A 22,738-nucleotide genomic window follows, 5' to 3' on the forward strand; every position below is an offset into this window, starting at 1 on the left:
ACCACCCGGACCCCCCACGCAAACTGGCGCCGGGATAAGATGACGAGTCATATCATCGTCGGGCCGCAATTTCAGGCCAAAACAGCGTCGGGCAGGGGCACGTCAAAGACGGTGGCGATGTCGCCGTGGGCGGTGATGCGCCAGCGGTCCCAGAAGCGGCGGCGGATCTTGAGGGGCGGGTGGTAGAGGGTGCTGCTGCGGGCGAGGGACGGGGCGGGGGAAAGGGTGGGCAGGAGGGCGGCGGTTAGGCTGATGCTGCCTGTGTTTGGGTTGATGCCTACGGTGGGGTTGGGGCTGGGGGTGAGGGAGCGGCGTTCGGTGAGGGCGATGAGCAGGAGGATGGGGAGGTTGATGAGGCGGACGGAGAGGACGTGGATTTTGTGGAACCAGCGGGGGGAGACGCAGAATTTGAGGGGGACGAGAAGCAGGATGGCGAGGATGTTGAAGGGGGGCGGGTAGGCGAAGATGGCGTCTCCTTTGACGCCCTCGAGGGTCATGACGGCGCGGCGGAACTGGATCTCGGCGGGCGCGTTATTGACGATGTGCCCGAAGGTGGTGGAGAGCATGGAGACTAGGATGGTGAGGAAGAGCGTGTTGCCGAGGAAGGCAAAGGTCACCATGAGGGCAGGGCCTAGGATTTGGTGGAAGTCGGCCTGGGCGTGTTAATTGATGGGTTCGAGAGTGTGTATCGTTTTAGACTTACCGAACGTTGAATACCCGACCCGTCTAGCCCAAACCAGATGTAAATCATCCATTTGCTGATGGTCCTGTTGTATTTTAGCAAACGAGCACCACACTAGATTGGAGAAATACCTACGCAGCGCCGAAATGGCCATTCCCCAGCCAAACTAGCGAGAGTAGAAAGCCGAGAAAGCACCAGATGGCCAGAGCCGACAGCAGCGCAAAATCGGACATCATAGACCTAAGCGATAGGAACACCAAGTTGTCCGAGAGCAGATTAAATGCCAGGCGGGGGATCAGCACTGGGGCGCCCATGGCCAGCACGTCGAGAGCCTGCTGCCCGGCTTCCGGCTTCCCAGCCCCCCAGCCGTAAATGCGGATGACCAGGTAGATCCAGTAGATAACGGCAAAGGTGACGTCGAGGAAGGACCATAAGTTTTGAGCGTACACATCCCTACATTTGTGTGTTAGCCAGCGTGATCGTCACTCAGCAAGTCGAGCAGAAAACCTACCATCCATGGCCCAGGAGCGTGGCAAACTGGTCCAGCACCCACCCCAGAGCGTAGAACGTAAAACACATCTCGAGGGTGGTGATGCGCGTGCCGTCCCTCTCGCTCATGAAGGCGAGGTACAGGGCCAGCAGCACCACAAAGTGCATCATCTCGAGGAGATTCCGCGTCCGGGGCACCACCAGGCGGTAGTGGTTGAGCAGCGGCGCCTCTCGGGGGTTGTACAGCGAGATGGGCCGCTGCTTGTACCTGTCAGGGATGATGTCCATGTAGGTCGAGGGGGTGTAAATCACCCTCCCTTCATAGATGGCATCGACACTGTCACATCCCTCCGCATTAGTACCATCCCTTGCCTCAATTCCACGGCCAGCGGGAGAGAAAAACAATCTCACATCTTCTGACAACTGGTACTCGCCAGGAACACGCGACTCTCACTCAGAATAGCCACCTCCAGGGCAGGCAGCGTCCTATGACGGGCACTCGACGCGCCGGCCTCGGCACGGACGGACTCGGGTGCATTCTGGAACGGCTCAAACCCGGCAATCAGAATATGCGCCAGCACCAGCAAGTTGCGTGGCCCCTCATTGTCCTCGTTGAAGCGGCGCAGGATGCGGGTGGCGATGAGCTCGCACAGCATGGCGCGGGTGAAGTTGACGTTCTGGCGGTTGCTGAGGTGGGCCTGCTCGCTGAGGAACTGGGCGCGGTTGACCAGCAGGGCGTAGACGATGGAGATGTCGTCCTGCTCGTACAGCTTGTCGACCAGCGGGCGGATCACCGACACGTTGAGCCGCACGTCGCGCAGCTGGTCCAACGAGAGGTAGTCCTCCACCACCGAGATGATGTCGCGCCGGATCCGGTGAATCGTCGTGTACACCGGGAGGCTGCGCACGTGCACCGAGTTGCCCGGAGTGCCGCCATCGTTGGCGTTGTTGCTGTTGTTGTTGCCGCCGGGGGTGGTGCCGTAGCTCTGGCAGGAGAAGACGTTGGCGTCGAGGTTGTGCGAGAAGGCGGCGCGCTGTGGGAGAAGGGGACGCCGTTCGGAGGGTTCTTGGATGCGGATGGCCTGGTGGCGGAAGCCGCTGGAGGTTGTCGGCGTGTTTGATGTTACACCACCGCGGCTGGAGCCCGTAACTGGTGCGGGTGTGGTTGCTGGTCCAGAAGTGGGAAGATTGGTGTTGTTATTATTACTGCTGGGGACGGAAACAGGCCCTTGGTTGGCCGGTCCGTCACCCATGTCCTTTCCTCCGTTGTTGGCTAGAAGGGTGTTTTTGTTATTCGGTAGCGTCTCCTATTGTATGTGTAAAAATGGTGGACGCGCGCGATGCGATGCGATACGATGCGAGTCCTGTCTTCTGTGCTTGTATCGCTCAATTGAGGGATTGATGTCCTGTCGTGATACTGCAATTTTAAATTGTTGATTGGAATGTCAACCTACTCCTTTACAAATAAGATCCCTCCTTTACTCCTTGGGATGGTCAATGAGCCTCATGATATCATATCGTGTTTCGGGTTTAAAGTAAACTGGGATAAGGCTGGCTGTCATTGATGATGGAGATCCCTGCGACACATGGACGAGATAACAACTTGAGACGGGACGGAATGGAAAAAGAGCTCGCTGTGCCCCACTCCTCCTGGCCTCAAAGAGCAACGCCTTCCTTGATTTCAAGATACAACGTTGGAGTTTAAAAGTTGGCAATTATACCAGAAAACTACAGTAATCACCTCCTTTGCCTCAGCATCCCATGGCCAAAAAATACCCGTCCTACTTCGTACAAGCGTAGATGTCGACCAAGCCTCGACTTGAGCAACGAAACTATCCAGAAGCCGAAGGGAACTGTGCTTATTCCCGTCAACACGCGCAAAGACAACCCTATCTTGATTCCAATGGGCTCGATACGGTTATCACAGACAAAGTGGGAGACGGAGGCCTCCATTTGATATCACAACCCCAATTTTGGACGCCACATGTGGTCGGTGATTGTGCATGAGGAGGGGTAGGTCGAGAACGGGTTGCTTGGCAAATATTCATCTTCATCCCCTCTGAACTTGCAGCAAAGCTTCTCCGTGCAGCAGCAGCCTGGAGCCCCGCATACAATTCATGTAACCTTCCCCGTACCTCTACCCTCCTCACATCATGTAATTCGATACCCTGGGCTGGCTGCTGACCAGGACCATGACCATGGCAATGCCGAACAAAGTAGACCAACTGACCAAATCGACCACCGGGAAGCTGGAACGCAGCCAAGTCAAAGCGAGACTAAAGGGTTATATTGGCACAGAGGTGTGTATGGACACTGGTACAAAGGGAATCTCGCATCTCAGCTCTATCCGAGTAACCGTCTATTGAGCCTTGGAAGAAACGATCCCTGCATCGCGTTAGCCATAATGCCCCTCCGCACATAGCTCAGGAAACCTACTCTCAACATCCGCCACGCTCTGCTGCAGAATCTGCTGCAGCACCTTGGGGTTCTCCAACTCCTTCTGCACCTTGGCAATGATGCTCTGGGCGAGCTCCTTCTGCTGGCGCTGCTTGACCTGGCTCTCGTAGCGCACCCACGAGTCCAGCACGTTCTTGGCCTCGGCAGCCAGCGCCGTGCGCTGCTCGAGCTCGTAGGCCTCGGCCTCCAACTTGGCGGTTTCCTAGCGAGACTGTCAGCGGCAAGGGTCGGAAAACCGGATCCCAGCAAAAAGGCGGCCCACCTTGGACACCTGGAACAGGGTCTTGGTCACGTCAATGACGCCCGACATCTGCTTGACGTCCTCGATGCGCGTCTTGACGGCCTGGGTGTGGTCGGCACGGGCGGCGTTGAGGATGTTCTTGATCTTCTCGTTCTGTCCCTCGGCCCACTCGCGGTACATGGGGCCACCGAACTTGATGAGGGCAGTCCAGACGCTGAGCAGGCAGACAGCGACGACGGTCTCCTCGTTCATGACGTAGTACTCGTTGCTGAGGGCGTAGATGGAGGCACCGGCGGCCGACGACAGGATGGCCGTCTTGGAGAGCAGGCTGTTGCCGGGCATGGCGTCGAGGATCGACTGGGCCTTGGTCTTGGGGTCGGTCGTGGGCACATTCGAGCTGTGGCGGGCCGTGACGAGGGAGGAGACGGCAGGGAGGGCGCGCGGAGCCACGGTCGGTCGCAGGCGGGCGGCCCCTTCATAGCAAAGCAGTCAGCTTTCCGTCGGCGCAACTCAATTGGGCGCACACAATCCGGTCATGTACTCACCGACAGCACTTCTCGCCAAGCGGGACGCCATTGTGAAAAGGGTGGGATATCGATTGCGGGACGGCTTGACGTCGTTGTCGGAGCTTGCTGCTGCTGCCAAGTGCGAATTGAGGTTTTAACGGAATGCCTTGACCCGGCTCTTTGCCGTGGATATGTCACGTGGCACGGCAGCTGACCTGGATAACCAGCTTCTCAAAGAGAACTCCATGCTTGGCATCTATCAATTTTCTGCCGAATTGGATCTGTCCCCACTTAATTTTTGCTGGACCCAAGTTGCAAGACGAAGCCCAGAAACCGAAAACTGAAGATCGAAGGACCACCCAGCACAATCGCGAGCGGCAATACCTTTCAAATTAATCCAACATGCCGGCTGCTGTGGGGGATGCCGCCGCCAAAACTGCGGGCAAGCGGAAGCGCCAGGAGAATGGTGATTTGACCAAGAAGAGGAGGAAATCTGCGGGCGCCGACGACAGCGACAACCTTCAGGCCACCATCGAGAGGCTCGAAACCGAAATCCAAGAGTCAAAGAAGCACTACAACAACATCGCGACCCTTATTGAACTTGCACAAAAAGCCGACCAAGACTCAAAAGCTTCCTTGGCCGCCTCGGAGGCGCTTTGTCGCATCTTCATACGGCTTTTGGCCGCGGGCAGCTTGGTTAAGAGAAAGGATGTGTCAGAAAAGGATGCCACCGTAACAGGCTGGCTCCGGGACCGCTTGGCCGACTACAGGGGGGCTCTCCTAGCCATGTTCATGAGCAAGAAACTGGCGTCGAACGCCCTGATGCTGGCCATGGCCCTTCTGAAAGCGGAAGCCCAACACCTCGGCGACCGGGCAGAAGCAGTGTTCCCCCGGTATTTCTTCTCGGATATCGTCGCTAGTTTCCTTGAATCTCCTGTTGATCAGCTACTGGAAGAATTCTCGGAGAAGTTCGTCGATGAGTACCACGACATCCGTTTCTACACCTTCGAGGCCATCAAGTAGGTCATCTTGCACTTATCACCCGGCCTCAACAATGTCCTAACAATGAATAGAACCTACCTGACAGAGCGAGAGAACTCCGTGGACGAAGACATTCGGAACACGGTGTTCGAGATGCTAATCAGCATGGAGGACGTACCCGAGTCGAACGAAGACCTGGAGGAGTTCTACATTGAGCCGCCCCAGAAGAAGAAGCACCCGTTGCGCTCTTTGTCGCAGCACAAGAAACAGGCCCAGGAAGCATGGTTGGCGCTCATGCATCTTGGCCTGAGCAAGGAGCAAAGGAAGAAGGTCCTGGAGGTCATGGCCACGTCCATCGCCCCCTGGTTCACCCAGCCCGAGCTCCTCATGGATTTCCTGACCGACTGCTACAACTCGGGTGGCTCCATCTCACTTCTCGCCCTATCAGGAGTATTCTATCTGATACAGGAGCGCAATCTTGATTATCCAGAGTTCTTCACCAAGCTCTACTCATTACTCGACGCCGATATCCTTCACTCCAAGCACCGCTCGCGCTTTTTGCGTTTGCTTGACACCTTCCTTGGGTCGTCCCATTTGCCCGCAGTGATGGTGGCTAGCTTCATCAAACGGTTGGCCCGTCTGGCACTTAATGCGCCGCCGAGTGCCATCGTGGTCATCGTGCCATGGTTCTATAACCTCTTCAAGAAGCACCCTCTCACCACCTTTATGATGCACCGTGTGCCTCGCAGCAAGGAAGAGAAGGATCTGCTCGAGACTGAAGGCCTGGACGACCCTTTCCTGCCGGATGAGAGAGACCCGATGGAAACGCATGCCATCGACAGTTGTCTGTGGGAGATCGTGCAGCTGCAGTCTCACTACCACCCCAACGTCGCCACGATTGCCAAAATCATATCTGAACAGTTTACCAAGCAGGCGTATAGCCTTGAGGACTTCTTGGACCACTCCTATGGCAGTGTAAGTGTACCGCAGTTGGGAACCGGATGAAGCAAGCTAACAGACGGCAACGTAGCTCCTCGAGGCTGAAATAAGCAAGGAAGTCAAGAAGCCACCAGTCGTCGAGTACATGATTCCCAAGAGAATATTTAACAAAGCTGATGGGGCTTCAGGGGAGACGGACAGCTTGCTCGTCAGCTTGTGGGACTTTGGCTCGTCATAAGGTTCTCCGTCTCCTCTACCTGGTCTCTCCGGATCGGAAGACATAAGGCCTCCTAATCTCCTCCCCAACACCCCGTAACGTCATGCAAACCTCCGAAGATACACCGTCCGGCACGTGCTATCGTCGCACAACCATGTCTCGAAAACCGGTCATGCAGGCGGGCATGCACTGCATGTCCGTTTGAGGGCGAAGTGTTGAGGGAAGTATTCCGGCCCGCTGACACCAACCCGACGGCCCCTTCCGACGGTACACACTGCTTATTGCGGCATTGGAACATGAATGGCGCCGCCCCTAAGTACGGCAAGCTCTGGAGTTACTCATGGCTGCTACAGGTGAGGGGTAGCGTGCCCCTCGGGTGAAGCACCCGGTGACACAGATGAGCTTCCGGACCTCTGCCGGGTGATCACTCACGCCTCACTTCTGATGGGAGGCAGATTCGGTGGGACAGTGGCACGAGGTGCTCTACAACCCCTCTTTTGTGCACCCTGGGGCCGCAGCATGACTCCTGACCGCGACGAGAAACCCCCCGCGCCATTACGCCGGGTGGTTTCACGACAGCGCCCACAGATCTAGGGTTGAGGTTACCCCTATTCTATACCGGTCGGCCTCCGTGACCATCAAAATCATATGTCATTCCACGAGGCTGCTCCCCTTAGTTTAGGCCGCGCAACCAAATAATACATTGTGCTACGGCCTTGCGCCTTGGTGTTCCGTTTCTACTTCACTTTCAAGTTCCTTGTCGTTGACTTCATCCCCAGGCCTCAGCCGGATGCGCCGAGCTTGGCTCGGATGCACCTCGAAGCGCCAGGATCCTGCTTGCATGTGCATGGCGTTGCTTACTCCGCCAATCGAGCAGAGCCTCACAACGTCTGAGTGAGGGTTTGTGTGTTTACCAACAGTCACGATCATAACCAATTGTTGCATGCGTCCTCTTTCTGGAGGGCGGCAAGGAAACCAGCCTGCGCTCGTCCAAGCAAGCCCCATCACCACCATCGCCATCCGACACCCCCCCTTAGGTACAATAGACATGTCTCCGACCAGTACGCGCGGTGGCTCATCAATCGGCATAATCAACACCATCACTCGCAAGAATCACTCCCCCAACCCCAAATCAGCGTTGACTCCAAATCGCTGCGCCATCATCCATCCCGCAAGATCCCCCCGTGGTCCCCGTGATCACCGTGCTGCCCCTTCCTCCACCTATCAATTCTCGCTCATTCTCCAAAACATCCCCGAGACGAGATTCTTTCACAGAGCCTTGGGCCATTCACATCTGCCCTCCCACCCTACCCACCCACACACTCAGCCTCACTCGCTCACGAACCCTCACCCCGCCTCACTTGACCTACGCGTCCCGACAATCATCCCGCTCACTCACAACATCGGAAAGGAAAAGAGAACAGGCCCCCTTTCCGCGCGGGGGAGGGGTGTTCCCTTCCGCCCCAGGTAAGGAGGTACATACATACGTACACACAGCAAGGTACACACAGCCAGATAGGTACATACAGCCATGTACACACACACACACAGTCATGTACATACCTCCACACACAGCCAGGCACAGGTACAGACAAACAGGCAGACAAGACAAGACCCGAGATGAAAGGATCATCGGGCACCAACCCCATCCCATCCCATCCCATCCCATCTCCAATCTCACATCTCCCCTCTCCAACCTGTCGACACCCCAACTAGCGGTCAAGAAAAAAACAATCAAGAATAATAATTAAACCAGGATCCCCGCCTCGCGAGAAAGCGAGGGGTGGCGTTTCACCCAGAGCCGCAAGGCAAGGCAATGACAAGGGCAAGGTAAAATAGGCAAGGTAGACTAACTGAAGAGACCCATGAAACGCTGCACGATTGATTGATCGGTGGGATGGGGGATGGGACCCCGGGAACCTTCCACGCGAGCGGATGGCACAGCGCCACAGCTTTGTAATAAGGCGCAGTCCTGCTGGTTCTAGCTGACAGACTGACCGTTCCTTTTGCAACGGGCGGGCGGTATGGGAGAGGCGCAGGGAGGTTGGTTTACTGCTATTGCTATTCTTCTGTGGCTCGCTTCCCTATCATGGGTGTTTCTCACCACCGTCCAGCCGCCTTGGCCGAGCAAAGTAGAAAAAAATGGGAGAGCCGAGGATGGTACGCTCGCTACATCCGAGTGGAGGTATTGGATAGCAACAGGGCATGGACAGACATACGATGATAGGCAACTGCAATGACCGGCAGTGTCTCACAAAGACACCCCCCGCCCCCACCGCTAGCTCGCCCACAGCCCACGAGGGAGGGAGCGAGGGGAGACAAAAGGGGGAAACCGGAAACCACCGCCCTCATTCACCGACTTCCCATCGGGGTCCAACCTACCTGCCGCCCCCCCCCCCACTCCGACCCCACCCCGTCTCCGTCTAGTGCACGTCCCGTTCGGTCTCCGGTACCCGTATCGGCCTTGGCCCGGCCGGACCGCGGCAGGCTCCTCCCCCGCATCTCAGGAGTGCAGGTTGGTTCAGTTCAGCTCATCAAGCCGAGCCGCGCAGAAATTGGAAAAATTGCGCAGGGCGGTGAGGAATCCGGCTGCACGCGTGCCTGCCCGCCTGTCTGCCTGCTCGCCGACCAACCCGCGTCCGCCCACTTCCGTGCCGCGCCTTTCCGTCCGAAGTCGCCACCGCCCCCCGTACCCAGCCCGCGTCGTCCGGAGCCCCCGTGGTAGGTCGGTCGGGAAGGAGGGGGTCCCGCGCGCTCAGCTTGTCTCACTGGTTACGTCGACGGGGACATCATACCCCACGATCAAGACCGACGATCTGACTCATCCGTTCCAGCCGCTTGCCCACTCACGTCCCCGAAACCCCCCGGAAGAGGTCGACAGTCCGATCCCGCCGGTACAGATTCGGTCATAGTGTCGCCTAGTGCGGTTTGTCGATCCGGTCTGGGTAGGGTGTGCAAACCATAATCCAAACCCACCCCGGCCGAGGCAAGGACAAGGACAGGCAAGGGATCGGGAAAGGAAGGGAAAAGAGGAAAAAAGTCAAAAAAGTCAGAAGCAAGATCCACATGGGCTCAAACCGATCCTCGGGATTGCTTGGCCTCAGGGGTGTAAAACGCCGCCGGGCGCCCGGGTCGGTGCTGCGGTTCCGAAACTTCTTCACCGCTACTCCCCGATCCACGGCGCGCGATATCAAAGCAACATGGGTTGGGGTTTCGAGATTTCCGAATTGCCAAAAAGGTGGTTACCTGGACCAAAACGGAGAGGATATTGATCGAAACGGGCGGTGACTGGACGAAAAATGGGGAGAAATCTAAGTATATCGCATCGTATCGCCACAGCCCGGATAATGTTGTTGTTGGTGTCCCGCAGGCGACTGCGCCTTCTCCAGACCAACGACACCATCACTGGCCAGGCGTCCTGCTCACTCCAAACAAACAAACGACGGACAATCGCATGACGGTCAGCCGGATCTGGATCATGGAAGTCAGAAAGGCAAGACCGCTGCTTTCACCGCGTCAGCGGCGACGGGCTCTGCAAGACGCCCCTCAGGCTCCGCTCCACTGCGCTGCACTGCACTGCATGTTGCACGTTGAATAGCTGCAGCTTGCCGCCAAGCAGGGCGGATATGGTCTCGCGCGCGGCCCCGTAACCTCGTTCGAGCTGCATGTTTTTCCTGCAGGCTGCAGGAATCGCGAGACCAACGACCCATACTTCCGGATCGAGGAGCCAAACCCAGTCTCGTGAGCCTGTTCTGGCCCAGCCGAGCAAAAATCGTCGGGGAGACCGCGTCATGGACTTCTGTTTGCGGTTCACCGCCTGAGATAATTTCCCGATGGCCTGGCTTGGTACGTTCAACTCGCCGTCTCCTTCGTGAGCATCCCGTGCAGCCACGATTTCGCGACGGGGACTGGTGGAACTTGGTAGATAAGGTAACAATGTTCTTCACCGCTACCAGGAGCTCATATGCTTGGTGTTGCGACGTCGGGGTCTAGAGAGAGTGCTTCAACTGGTTGGATGGGCCTGTAGGAAGGAAGTTGGACTCGCCGGAAGAGTCCCCAGCATTATGGTATCCTGTGAAACAATCAATGAGTTCTTAAGAAAGTGGACGTGCTCAAACCCGGATGGAGGAGCACCGGGAGAGCAGTTGCTCCTGAAGACTCCTGAATGCTCTTGAAATCACGACCGTGAGTATGAGTCAGTTGTGTTGCAAAAATGAGCGGACCTCGGGAGGTTTGTGGGACCGCCTGACACGACGTCTCTGCCCCAGAAATAGGTAACAAATAGGAATATTTCCCAGCAGGCCCCCTGACAAAGGCACCAGGTTTGCACTCGCCATCCTGCAGCGAGCATGTGGGCATGCTGAAGGAGTCTCAAGACGGAAGGGTATTGGCAGAACCGTGCCGTTGGGCAGGAAACTAACACTTGGTTCGACCCTAGTTGCGCCCCTCGAGATCGAATCCGACCAGATCCTGGGCCACAAAGTTGGGCCTTGATCGCTGGGGCGTCAAGTCTCCGGTATTGCATGCATGCAGACGATGTCTGACGGGCCGGGAGTGGAAGAGGGACCAGAGGCGGTTTCGAAGCTCGAGACTGGAACCAACAAATATTGCATCCGCAGACAGGACACAGGTCGATCGATGCACATGCAGTCGTTTAAGATTCTCGGCAAAGACAGTTTCCCAGAGCGCCGGAACCGCGGTTTTCACGCGTGGGTGAGTCACTCTGATTCGGGGAGCTCAGGGATATCGTGACGGTTAGCTATGTCATGGCGGATGGGCTGTCTCGGGGCAGTGATTGGCGGGAGCTCGCACTCCCGGGTCTCTAGAACGGGTTTCGCAGGCGGTTTCGCAGTCAGCCTAGTTTGGCACTTTTCTGTGTAGCGCTGCTCGTTCTGGATCAGAGCACGAAAGCAGGTCTCTTTGAGGCAATGAACATCTCCACCGGCAAAATGAGGAACTCATCCGGGACGCCGGCCATGGGAGCGAGTAACGTTTCGGATCACGTATCTTCTTCAGGCCTAGCAGGTGGGATGTCCATGGCGGCTAGGGCGGGAGTCGCTGGCCCGGGGATTTCCCAAGAGTGCCCTGGCCAAGCTGATCGGGAGCGAGGTCGTGCTTTCAGGGTCACATCTCCAGCAAAGTAAGGTGAATTGTCGCCGGCACCATTGGGCGTGAGGCTCGCCGTCCAGAGGAAGTCGTAAACAGCTGACCATCGACAGGCAGGCGAAACCGGGAGTGGGGCTTTGCAGCGCCCCTGGCGACTACAGAAGTGGTAGTGGTGTTTGGGACCGGCTCGCGATCCGGACAGGGCGCGTTCCTTTCGCGTGCCCGGAGAACCAGAAACACACCGACTCTTGTTGTTGGGTATGGACGAAGGGACGCGGGGCTTTGTTTGGGTCGACATGGCGCGGGCCTCGAATATGCGGCCATGCGCACACCGGGTCTGGGCAGGCGCCGCGAGTGGCCAGGCGGCGTGTTTAGCAGCTGCAAGCGCTCCGTTCTCCGTCCAGTGGGCGTGCCGACAAACGAAAGAGAGCTCGAGTTGAGGGACAGAAGTGGAGTTGCTGAACACCCAGCCACCGCATTTTTTGCATTGGTGCTCGGGCGCGAACCGTTTTCTGTTTCCTGTCAGATTTTTGGCTTAAACGGGATGGAAGCGCGGTGGTCGAAAATAGGAAAGCCGCTATGGATTCAAAACAATCCATGAATGGCATAGCATGGATGGGTGGGTGGATGGATGGATGGATGCACGAGACATAGAAAGAGTGAGAGAGAGACAGAGGCTGTGGTTTCAGGCAGGAGCCATAGGAACCTGCAAAAAATGTTTGACGCTGTGTTGCGGCGTGGTTGAGGTGTTGGGACTGGGGGTTCTGGGGAAGGGGAAGGAGGATCGCCTCACTTTGCCCAGTCAGATGACATGGAACTTCTCGAACGTGGGTTGGAAAGCAGCATGCAGTTCTGTGGTGTAGCATTATCACGTGACTTTAATTACCGTTTTCGCACAGCTCCTTTTTCTGCCTGTTTGCCAAAACGTTCCCGGCGGTCTCAGGTCTTCTCGGGTGGGGACGAATTCCCCGTTCCCACTTCACCGTCACATCCACTTCCTCACAACGCAACGCTGAGAATGATTGGAACGCGGATGGAAGCACGGCTTTGCCGCAAGGACCCGCGGGTCTTCCGTTCCGCCCGATAGTCCAATCTCGAAACAGAACCTGGTGGTGAGTCGCTGACGGGATCCCTCGCTGACAAACGGATATTGGAACAGTTCCAAGTTTGCCGTTGATGCCGTTGATGCCGTTGATGCCGTTGATGCCGTTGATGCCGTTGATGCCGTCGTTGCCGTTGCAGCTGCCGTTGAAGCCGTTACTGGTGATGTGGTCGAGCTGGTGTGATCGGGTTGGTCAGTCAGTGGTTCATTGGCATTTTTTGCACGGTTTACGGTGATGACGAGAACCTGTTCGCAGTATGAGAGGTACGGATGGATCGATTGTCTAGCATCGCATCATCACAGCGGGCAGCGCACCAATTAGCCGGGCCAAAAATTAATAATGGCGTTTTTCTGCCCCGCGGACCTCGGTTTTCAGCCCTCAACACCACCACCACGCCATCGAGGGGTCATGCTCCCCCCACAGAATCAGGAGTCGTATTTACTGAAACAAAACGAGCCAAACTCAATTGTGATCCCTTTCAGCGCCTCGGGGTCTCTCAAGTCGGCTCATCACAACAATATCACCCCACTCACCGCAGTTGCTGCGCAATGGGATCCTCGTTGTGTCGGATAGTGGCTGAATCTAGGTTGACATCCATGGCTTCCTTGATGGTTCGCCCGGAAACCGAAACGGGGATCCTCCTCACGGGGGTTGAGTCCGCTGCTGCTCGCTGCTCACGAGGCTCGCACGAACCCTAGCAAGCTCGCCCCTTTGGGTGTGGGAGCAGCTGCGATAGCTGCGAGAGCTGCGAGTCCCGCGGCAGGCGACTGGCTCGGGGCGTGCCTTTGGGTAGCGATGCCCCCCAAGGTCCATTTCTGCCCAACCTGCCGCGGGGCGGTCATTCACAACCACTCCTTCTGTTAGCCCAATCATGAGGGCAGCAACATTCAGCAGCTCTCGTCCTGTGCTCGTCGTTCGTCGCACCCACCCCTGCCCGGTACCCAGCGATCTTGTTCCTCCCCCCCAAACGCGGACTCAAGCCTCTCTGGGCCTTGCCCGCCGCTATTCGGTACTTCGGCTACGCCCCCCCGTCTCTCCATCCCACCTGGGTTGGCACGGTTGGCACGTTTGGTTGGGCCACTCCGCAACGGCAGCTAAACATTCACTGGCCCGGCGGACGATCACTGATTCGATCTCGGATGCTACCGTCTTTGCGCGTCCAAGAACTCTCGCTCTTCGCAAGTCGACCAGCGTGACAGCCCGCGGCAACACCATGGTGGTTCCTATTGGAAATCACTGTGGCCCGATCGCCATCTCGAGTGCCTGGGCCGGCTGTCGTTGGTGCTACCGTTCACGTACCGGGTCAGTCACAGGAGGTCTCTCTTCGAAACGGAGGCCGTGAGCAGGCCGCGCAAGACGTTGTGTTCCGTTGCGGGGACGCTTTCTCATGGCAGTTTGGATCTCAGATCCAATCCCAGCATGCGCCTCACCTTTCGCTGGGGGTCCACTACCGTATCCTCTTCGTTTAGGGACGCCCCAGCTCTGCTTGTTGTTGTGCTTGTCCGACGGCTCTCTGTTTTGCTCTGCTCGGATGCCCAGAAAAAGTACGACTAACTCTGAGACCACCATCCCTCATCCCTGGTCTCTCAGATCGGATGTCCCTTGGTTACACCCCCCCATGCCAAGCGCGAAACTCCACCCCTCCCGCTCCGAAAGAGTCTGGCGATCCACAAGGTTCCGCCCAGACCAGGTCCTCCGCAACATCCACTCCATGTACCACTGGTCGCAGTCCCAAGATCCCCCCTCCTTGCGATTGGGCGACCCTCGGATGCCGCTCCCTGCTTCGCGAGGGTCTTGCAGAGTCGGCCTGACCAAGGTCAGAGTACAAAACATAGAAAGAGGACCATCATCCCGTCTGCCCCCCATCCATCCACAATCAGACAGTCATTGACAGAAGCAGCATTGAGACTGCTTGGCCGAACAAGAGTTCTTCCCTCTTTTCAACACACGAGGTGCTTCACGGTTTATCGTTGAAGCTCACCCAAGCCAACCCCTCTTCTCTCACCTCCGGTCTCACCACCCACCACCACCAGTCCCCCCCACCAATTCCGGGTTCTGGTCTGAATACCCCTCTCTTTCCAGAAGACGACAACTTTGTGCGACTTCCACCACCAGAGTGTAGGTGACATCTCCCTTTGCTCGACTGTTAAAAACCCTGCCCCTGCCTCCCGCTCTCCCCTCCCTCCCGCACCCGCCCTACTTCCCCCACCAAACTCTCAACCCACTTTTTATCCTTCATGTCATCGACGGTTCTACACTCAGTGAGTGCTAGATTTCACCGCCATCAACACATCAGGAAGATCCTACACCCAGGACTCAGATCTGAAGGGTATGCATGCACTCAGCTAGTGTGGCGGTTTTTGCCCCCCCTCCAGCTCCCACAACTCCCGGCTCTCGCATCCCCTGCATCCTTACCCTTACCCCCCCCGGTCATTCCCAAAATAAAAGCCCTCACCGCTTCGTTCACCTCCCAACCACTAACACACATAACAGGATCTGCCCGCACATTTTCCCGCCCCTCTAACGGGAAATCAGCCTTTTTCACCACCCACACACACACACATATAACCATCATGGGTTCATTTCAAATGCCGTCCTATTACAGGACCCCTTTGACCGTCGACACCACACACGCTCAGAAGTTCTTTGAGGAGGAGGACGCGAGCATACTCGACGATAACATCCTTGACCACAGCGGGCTCGACTCGGGCTTGGAGATGTCGCCGCCGATGGTGGAGAGCAGGAGGGATTCATTTGGCGTCACCCCGTCCATCTTCTCACCAAAGACGGAGGACTGGCAGTCGGTCGAGATGCAGTCGGTGCCCTCGAACAACCCCTTCTTCGACCAGCAGAGCAACAACCCCTTCCTGCGGATGGACCAGAACCAGCAAGCGGCTTACCAAAGCCACACTACCTGGCCCATGAGCAGCTCCGGCTCCGCAACTCCCCAGCTCCAGCCCTTTGACGGCCTCCCGGTGGAGTATGACCAGAGCAACCTTGCCATGTTCCACAGGCCCGCCAACATGCAGACTCCCACCCCCTTCGCCGCTCCTGCCAACCCCGTCGCCATGTTCCAGCAGCTCGGGCATGCCGCTCCCCAGTCGATCCCGGCTTCTCCCCAGAAGGATGCTTGGATGGCTCAGGATCTCAAGGCGCAGGCCATGAAGAGGACCCGTCCCGCCAGCCCCCTGATCCGGTCCCACAACGACCTGCGGAGGGGTGATGGCATCCGCAAGAAGAATGCTCGCTTCGACATCCCCGCCGAGCGCAACCTCAGCAACATCGACCACCTGATCTCGCAGTCCACCGACGAGCAGGAGATCAAGGAGCTTAAGCAACAGAAGCGTCTCCTTCGCAACAGGCAGGCAGCGTAAGTCCACACTCTCTATCGCATGATTCAAACCCGGGTGGAACCCGCGCTAACTATGACCAGCCTCGACTCGAGACAGCGCAAGAAGCAGCACACTGAGCGGCTTGAGGATGAGAAGAAGCACTTCACCGAGGTCATCGGGGGTTTGGAAGACACCATCGCCAAGATGGAGAGAGAGATGCAGAAGCTGTCCATGGACAAGCAGAACTACGAGTCGTACATCAACGAACTCGAGCAGAAGCAGGAGGAGATGATCAGCAGGCACACCATCGAGACGGGCGAGCTGCGCAAGAAGATCTCCGTGCTGACCAACGAAGTGCACTCCATGGGCCGTGCCGCCACTACCGCACCGGGTTTCCCCGGCGCTTTTGCCGAGATGGATGGCATCACCATGGACTGCTCCTGGGATAACATGCCAATGTTTGGCGACTTTCCCATGGAGCAGGGCACTCCCGAGGTCAAGCAGGAGATGCAGATTGTGCCAGCAGCCAAGAAGTCCGAGGTGTCCCTGTCGACGTCCGACTCCGAGAAGCCCGCCCAGCAAGGCGGACTCCTCTTCATGCTGTTCCTTGTCGGCGCTTTTGTTCTCTCGAGCCGGTCCTCGACCCCCAGCATCCCGCGCGTTTCCGAGGATGTCCGGGCCGCTTCCGCGACCCTCCTCGAGAACGTGCTCAAGGATGCCGGCGTGTCGCAGGTCGCCTCGGGTCTCCAAGCCCTGGCTCCGCAGCCCTCGGGCACCACCTGGGCCCAGGCGTCGCAGCCGTCCCTGTCCATGGCCGCGCCGATGGTCGACAACGTCGCCCCGTCGGTGCTGGGCGAGATGGCGGATGCCCTGACGCAGCCCACCGAGCAACAGACCAACGAGCAGATCTTCTCCTTGTCGGCTGCGCAATATAATGACCTCACCTCGCAAGATTTCCTCCAGGCTGCCACGCCGGCCGAAAGGTCGACGAGCCAAGGGAGACGCAATCTTGCTGAGGCGCTGGCCACCATGCGCAGCTCGACCAAGCAGTCGTCTGCTGCCGAGGTCTACACTCGGTCGCTGCTCTGGGACCAGATCCCGGGCGACGTCGTTCGGACCTTTGCCAGGATGGTTGCGGAGAGTAACAACGCCGCTGCCGGCTCTGCCGAGGTCCGGGCCTAAATGCCTTTTGACGAACTTACGACTTTTATGACCAGACCATACACTTACTACGACCATGATCCATGATCCATGATCCATGAGCGCAAGCATGAAACCCCCGACGACACGAAACAGCATGAACAGGAGGAGGCATGCAACAGCACTTCGAGCGATTCTTTCCGGTTCTTGTCCTTATTTTTTTTCCTCGGCGACTGTTTTCGATTTTCCTTCTTGGACAAAGTACACTTGATCCGCTCCCGCGACCATCATCATCATCATCACAACACAGACATCGGCAGCTCACGCACCGGAAGTTTGTTGCTTCTTACGGCACCTGTACCACCACGCAGGAGTCGTCCGCCGCTTTTCATCTCAGTTTGATTGTTTTTTTTTTCCTTGTCTTTTCCTACTGGGTTTTTCGAAATTGAGCAAGCGAGCATTGGCTTTTTGTTTTGATCTTGGTGCTTTTTATCTGGCGGCGCATTTCTTCAACTCTTAATCTCTTGTGATTATTTCCGGTTTCTCTCTCTCCTACTCTTTTGGCGCTGGGCATGGGAAATGGGATAGGGTTCTGGGCAAAGCTTTGGCTGCGGAGGTCGGCGGATTGGGAGGGAGCGACGGCGAAATTTGGCGGTTATCGGATTTTTGCGCTGTTTTGTCTTGGAAGAACGATTTTGGACTGGCGACGGCGACGGACCACACAACCTCGCATCGCCACTTTCTCCTCTCCTCTGTCCTGCGCTGAGAGGCCTGGTCAAAGTCTCGTCTCGCTCGGGAGCGGAGAAATCTCTGCCGACACATAGACAGACGCCGACCACACCTCATCAGCCTGGACATTGGGGCTTGGAAAGGGATTTTACAACATCGTCATGCAGTCTGCGACACCTCGCGGGGAGGAAGAGCCCAGCTTGGTCGACCAGCTGCGACACACCCACAAGTCTGACGACATCCCCTTTCCTTTGTGGAACTTCAACACCATCACACTCCTTTACAACAAAACTCTTCGATTCCGAGGGGGGCTGCCGCCATCAAACGGACCATCAGCCCTCTTTTTGGGAGGATATCTCGCGGGAAAGGATGGACGAGCTGCGACATCGCCAACAGAGGCGCGATCTCACAGACGACCAACCCGCACCGAGAGAGAACACCGACCATTTCAAACCAGACCATCGCCAGTCACACATTTGGCTGAGCAACGGATGGCAATTTTCAACAACCAACAACACCACAACCCCCATACAGGGCTGGGTGGAAGGGGAACTCGAAACCCCAGCAGGAGGGCTTGGAACAGCCTCTTATCCTGCTCACGACAATCATTACAGACGGACTTCTTTTTTTTCATTTCTATTCTTTCCCGTCGAAAGATCTTTGTAGCTAGGCAGCACAGAACCAGGTGTGGTGAAAAAGAAATTTGGAAACTTTTTTTAGTGGGAGAACCTCTTGCCTCGCCCTCGCCTGAACCCGTGAAACCCGAATGGAACTTGTGTGACTGGCGCGTGCATGCTGTACCCGGTATGTCTGTGATGACGACGATGACTGACGATGACTGATGATGTGATTTCGATTGATACCTTGCGCTGCTGGGTGGCCAGGCATCATCATCCCACCCCCCCTTCTCTCCCAGGCTCCCTCCCTCCCTCCTTCCCTCCCTCCCCCACCACGAGAGCGGCGACTGCACGTCGGGAGCAGCCATCAACAATGAGTATGTAAGTCCGTTCGTGCAGGGTAAGCACTTGGACCGACTGGGAAGTGAGACAGGTCGCTCACCCGCAAGGTGACGTATCTATCCCACCGCACCATATCCCTCGCCTTTCAGCCCCCATCCCTCCCTCTCCCCCACTCTCCCCCGCAATACGACCACCGACCGGAGGAATGTAAAATATGTGAGAGAGAGAGAGTGTGTGTGTGTGTGTGTGGGAGAGAGTGTTAGGGCGGTGCATGACTACCCAACCCCGACCGGCTCTGGAATGGAGGGGAGGCTGATGCTGAGTTGGCCCGCCAGATTGGGTGAGCAGCCCTGCCGTCTTGGGGGGGAGGTACGGCAGTTGTGTCATTGGAAGAGGGCGGGGGAGGATAATGCGATTTGGGGAGATGGATGGTCCCGCCGGTTCCGTGGTGCGGATGACCGGGCTGTAGCTAGTTACATGTACGTACACCAGCCGTACACCAGCCTCGTTCTTCTGACCTGGCCGGGTTTGTTACGGTAGATCTTGTCACGACTAAGGCATATGGTATGGATGGGACTTGCACATTTGGTAGGGAGATAAGGGGGCATGTCAGTGTCGGTGGGAAAAGTGCGCATTTGCGCGAGAGTGTTGAGGTCAGCCTTCTCTTGGAGAAATGCAGGCCCTCCGCCATTGAGCACATCATACCTACCCCATCCGGCACATGTCCTGCATGCCAACTCACCGCTCACGGGAGCAGGACCGTCACCACCACCACCACCAATTCCTACCACACCACCCTCTGTCTCGCTTTCACATCTAATGGGCTCGGATATGTGTAGACTGAAACTCGACAAACCCGAGATCTTGGATCCGAATTTCGGCACGACACCCTCAGTCACCTGTGGCTCGCCATTCCACTCCCTACTTTCCATTCCCTGATTGCTGCCGTGACCTCCAGTAACAACGTCTACGACACCAGAACAGGTATCAAATATAACGACACACACACACTCACATAAACCGCAGGCGATCCCAGACACCAGAATCCGGGGCATGGTGACACAACAGGTAACAAACAGAACACGGGACTGAACTCGCCAATTTACCCGGGCGTGGGTGAGGCGGCGCGGATACGGTCGGCAGGGTGCTGCATTCCCGGGATGGAGCGTGCATCATGTAGGGCGATTGGGCATCGAAAAGTGCATGTTGGGTTGGGGTTGTTGGAGAAGGGAGCTAGGGGAGGCTGAAGGGGGTTTAGGGGGGTTCAGGGGGGTCGGAGGGAGGGATTGGGGTTTGTGATGCAGGTTTGGGTGTATTGACTCTCGCCGGGTGCTCGTGATAGCCAGGGGTTTGTCGTTAGCGCCGTGCTGTGTCGAGCTGAATATTCCGTGCTTGGATTCGGATGAGCTGTCTTTTTCTCATCTATAGTGGTTTGGTGACTTTGTGGTTTGGTAGTCGCCAATGAATGACACAATTCCCGGCCAGGGAACCTCGCGAGGGAGACTGCAACTTTAGCCGGCCCTTCAAAGGGGCCTTACGAATAAAAGTCAATAAAAAGACAGAGCCGTATGCAGCTGCACCTGTGGCATGCCATGTAGTGCAACCTGATCGGCGGGGAGATCAAGATATGGTCGCCTTGAATCGCAAGAGAATGAATTGTCCAGTCATTTTGAAAGAATTGAGATATGGGCAGTGCAGTGCGAGGGAATATCACTGGTTTAATCTTTCTATGAAATAATATGGTTGCTCTTAATTAAGTCCACAACAAGTCCCTAGGCTGTGACAAAACTGACCAAAGAGAAACTCGAATTGTGTCTCACATAACCAACAGACACGGCAATTCAGAGTTCCAATTGCTGTTCAGAAGAAACTCTTTCGAGCACTCGCAAGCAGGTTGACCAGTTAGGCTTTTGAATTGGTTCTGTCGTAATCCCTCCTCTCGCTGAATCGACTTAGGGGCAACTAAGGAACCACACCAATCCAATGACTATGGCGTCAGTCACGAGAGCACATCATTGGAGACACCAATCAACAACGATATACATCTCTCGCGTGATTAGCGTATAATTTAGGTATCTGAGGTGTGCCCGGTGTTCACCTAGCTTACCGTCGTTTACCGTCGTCGGGTTCCAGCAAGAAGTGCCCAACGTGCTCCAGTTACCCAACCCACAGCTTCTTGCTGAAATCAAGGGCCCGTAACTTCCCGAAGCAGCCGCAGAGCGGGAAGAATGAATTCCCAAGGCATTCTTACATAGTAGGCCACATTAGGGCAGCTCCTCGCAGGAAGCCAGGGGAGTGACAACGCCCTAGTCCTCCGTTTTCTCACCAGCTCTCAGGGTCCAAAACGGAGCCCCTTTCCAAACCACAAAGATACATCCTCTCAACACAAGTATACTTCTGCAACGACCGGACCCGTAACCTGCAACGTCCTGCAATGCAAATGCAATGCACCATCATCAAAACACACCCCAAAGCGAACCGTTTCCGAGCTCTCCTCCACCATCCCCCCCCATCGTGGGCCAATGACAACTCCTTCACGCCCTCCTCCAGGGGCCACTCCCCTGACATGCCGACATCACCAAGACTTCCCAATAAACCGCGGGTGCTCCGCGGCAGTTAGGAAATAGCCCAGTACAGAGAGAGCCAACGGCCAGCTGGTCCCTTACCTTCGGGACGTACCAACCAAGGAGCGGCGGCGGCGGCCCCAAAATAAAGAGATCTGAGACAATAACAACGACAACACTGACGACAACACCACCCAGCATCAAAACAAACAACGTCAACAAGCGGAGCAAAAAAGGGCATCGCGAAATCCCACATGGCATGGTAAGCAACCCCATACCAACCATCACCAACCTCCCCCCCCGGTCGCCGAACCCCCGAGCCAGGGGGAAGAGAAAGATCCGGGGAGAGCCCATCCCGCATCGGGCAAAGGAACACAACATGCAACGAATCTGGGTCCGCCGCTAAGGCAGGTAGAGGTAGGATAAACACAAACAATAAACACAAAAGTGCAGAAATACGACGCTGAACGCTTAAAAGTGAGATGTGACGGGCCGTCGAGGGCCACAGTGGCGATGGTGCCCGAGGAAAAAGAAAAAAAAGATGAATATCAAAACAAAAACAAAAACATCGACCCCCAGTCAGGCCGGCAGGCCAGGGAAGGATACCCGATGCGACGTTGGCGATGAGATTCGGGGCGTGGGGATGGGAAAACTCGATGCGAGGGGTCTCAGATTCGGGCACAGAGGCATGCGATGTCTGTCTGGCTGGCTGGCCCACGGTACGGGGCAGCCAAGTACCGTCCGGCGCCGGGCCGGTCGGGAGCAAGACGCCACGGGAGTCGTACCACGGCCCTTGGCGCCACTCACGGGATGGGATAGGCGACATCAAGGCCCCGGGAGTTTGGGTGTCTGGACGGCAGAGGCATGGCGGCGGCGAAAAAAAGACGATCCAGTAACCACTCCCCGCTCGCCGGCTTTGTTTGTCTCGAGAGCGCTCCTCGTAATCATAAACACAACAGCGCGGTAAACAATGTCCCTTATCCAATAGCCTCAACTCCAAAACAAACCATCATGATTTCGCCATCAAGTAACCAGACAAAACATCCCCGCCATCCCTGGGTATCCAAGAAAGTCGTCAGTGGCGACGTCGTCATCATCCAACCGGCCACACCGAAACCCCCACCGCAATCAACCGGGCCATGGCATGTGATTGACCAGAGAACAATGGTAAGCAGATCCTCCTACTTCTTGCTGTACCCCGGATCGTATTTGTCTTTCCATATCCTATCACCGATGGCGGAGAAACCGTCATGATCAGCTTCCAGTCCGAAGACAACCACAAAAAATGAAGGG

General features: G+C 56.5%; 7 protein-coding genes across 7 annotated transcripts; 3 read left to right on the top strand and 4 right to left on the bottom strand.

The window, feature by feature from the left end:
* Positions 1–71: 71 nt before the first annotated feature.
* On the bottom strand, positions 72–2,424 carry CHGG_05944 (uncharacterized protein; the record flags this gene model as incomplete). The annotated part of the gene is made up of 5 exons (XM_001222038.1): positions 72–653; positions 704–767; positions 818–1,135; positions 1,194–1,508; positions 1,583–2,424. 5 exons carry the CDS (start codon positions 2,422–2,424, stop codon positions 72–74), a joined length of 2,121 nt encoding a protein of 706 aa, XP_001222039.1.
* A 1,142-nt stretch (positions 2,425–3,566) lies between these two features.
* Positions 3,567–4,445, bottom strand: CHGG_05945 (ATP synthase subunit 4, mitochondrial precursor; the record flags this gene model as incomplete). Its single annotated transcript, XM_001222039.1, has 3 exons — positions 3,567–3,830; positions 3,891–4,342; positions 4,415–4,445. 3 exons carry the CDS (start codon positions 4,443–4,445, stop codon positions 3,567–3,569), a joined length of 747 nt encoding a protein of 248 aa, XP_001222040.1.
* Positions 4,446–4,777: 332 nt separating this feature from the next.
* CHGG_05946 (uncharacterized protein) lies at positions 4,778–6,533 on the top strand (the record flags this gene model as incomplete). Its single annotated transcript, XM_001222040.1, has 3 exons — positions 4,778–5,394; positions 5,449–6,331; positions 6,387–6,533. 3 exons carry the CDS (start codon positions 4,778–4,780, stop codon positions 6,531–6,533), a joined length of 1,647 nt encoding a protein of 548 aa, XP_001222041.1.
* A 5,963-nt stretch (positions 6,534–12,496) lies between these two features.
* CHGG_05947 (uncharacterized protein) lies at positions 12,497–13,319 on the bottom strand (the record flags this gene model as incomplete). The annotated part of the gene is made up of 2 exons (XM_001222041.1): positions 12,497–12,878; positions 13,255–13,319. The coding sequence occupies 2 exons, from the start codon at positions 13,317–13,319 to the stop codon at positions 12,497–12,499; spliced, it is 447 nt and encodes a 148-aa protein (XP_001222042.1).
* A 1,975-nt stretch (positions 13,320–15,294) lies between these two features.
* Positions 15,295–17,235, top strand: CHGG_05948 (uncharacterized protein; the record flags this gene model as incomplete). The annotated part of the gene is made up of 2 exons (XM_001222042.1): positions 15,295–16,091; positions 16,155–17,235. 2 exons carry the CDS (start codon positions 15,295–15,297, stop codon positions 17,233–17,235), a joined length of 1,878 nt encoding a protein of 625 aa, XP_001222043.1.
* A 1,577-nt stretch (positions 17,236–18,812) lies between these two features.
* On the bottom strand, positions 18,813–19,936 carry CHGG_05949 (uncharacterized protein; the record flags this gene model as incomplete). The annotated part of the gene is made up of 3 exons (XM_001222043.1): positions 18,813–18,886; positions 19,369–19,833; positions 19,897–19,936. 3 exons carry the CDS (start codon positions 19,934–19,936, stop codon positions 18,813–18,815), a joined length of 579 nt encoding a protein of 192 aa, XP_001222044.1.
* A 1,763-nt stretch (positions 19,937–21,699) lies between these two features.
* Positions 21,700–22,341, top strand: CHGG_05950 (uncharacterized protein; the record flags this gene model as incomplete). Its single annotated transcript, XM_001222044.1, has 2 exons — positions 21,700–21,707; positions 22,029–22,341. 2 exons carry the CDS (start codon positions 21,700–21,702, stop codon positions 22,339–22,341), a joined length of 321 nt encoding a protein of 106 aa, XP_001222045.1.
* Between the last annotated feature and the right edge of the window lie 397 nt (positions 22,342–22,738).

The sequence above is a fragment of the Chaetomium globosum genome, genomic scaffold (genome assembly GCF_000143365.1).
Source record: "Chaetomium globosum CBS 148.51 scaffold_3 genomic scaffold, whole genome shotgun sequence".
In the NCBI taxonomy this organism is placed as follows: domain Eukaryota; kingdom Fungi; phylum Ascomycota; class Sordariomycetes; order Sordariales; family Chaetomiaceae; genus Chaetomium; species Chaetomium globosum.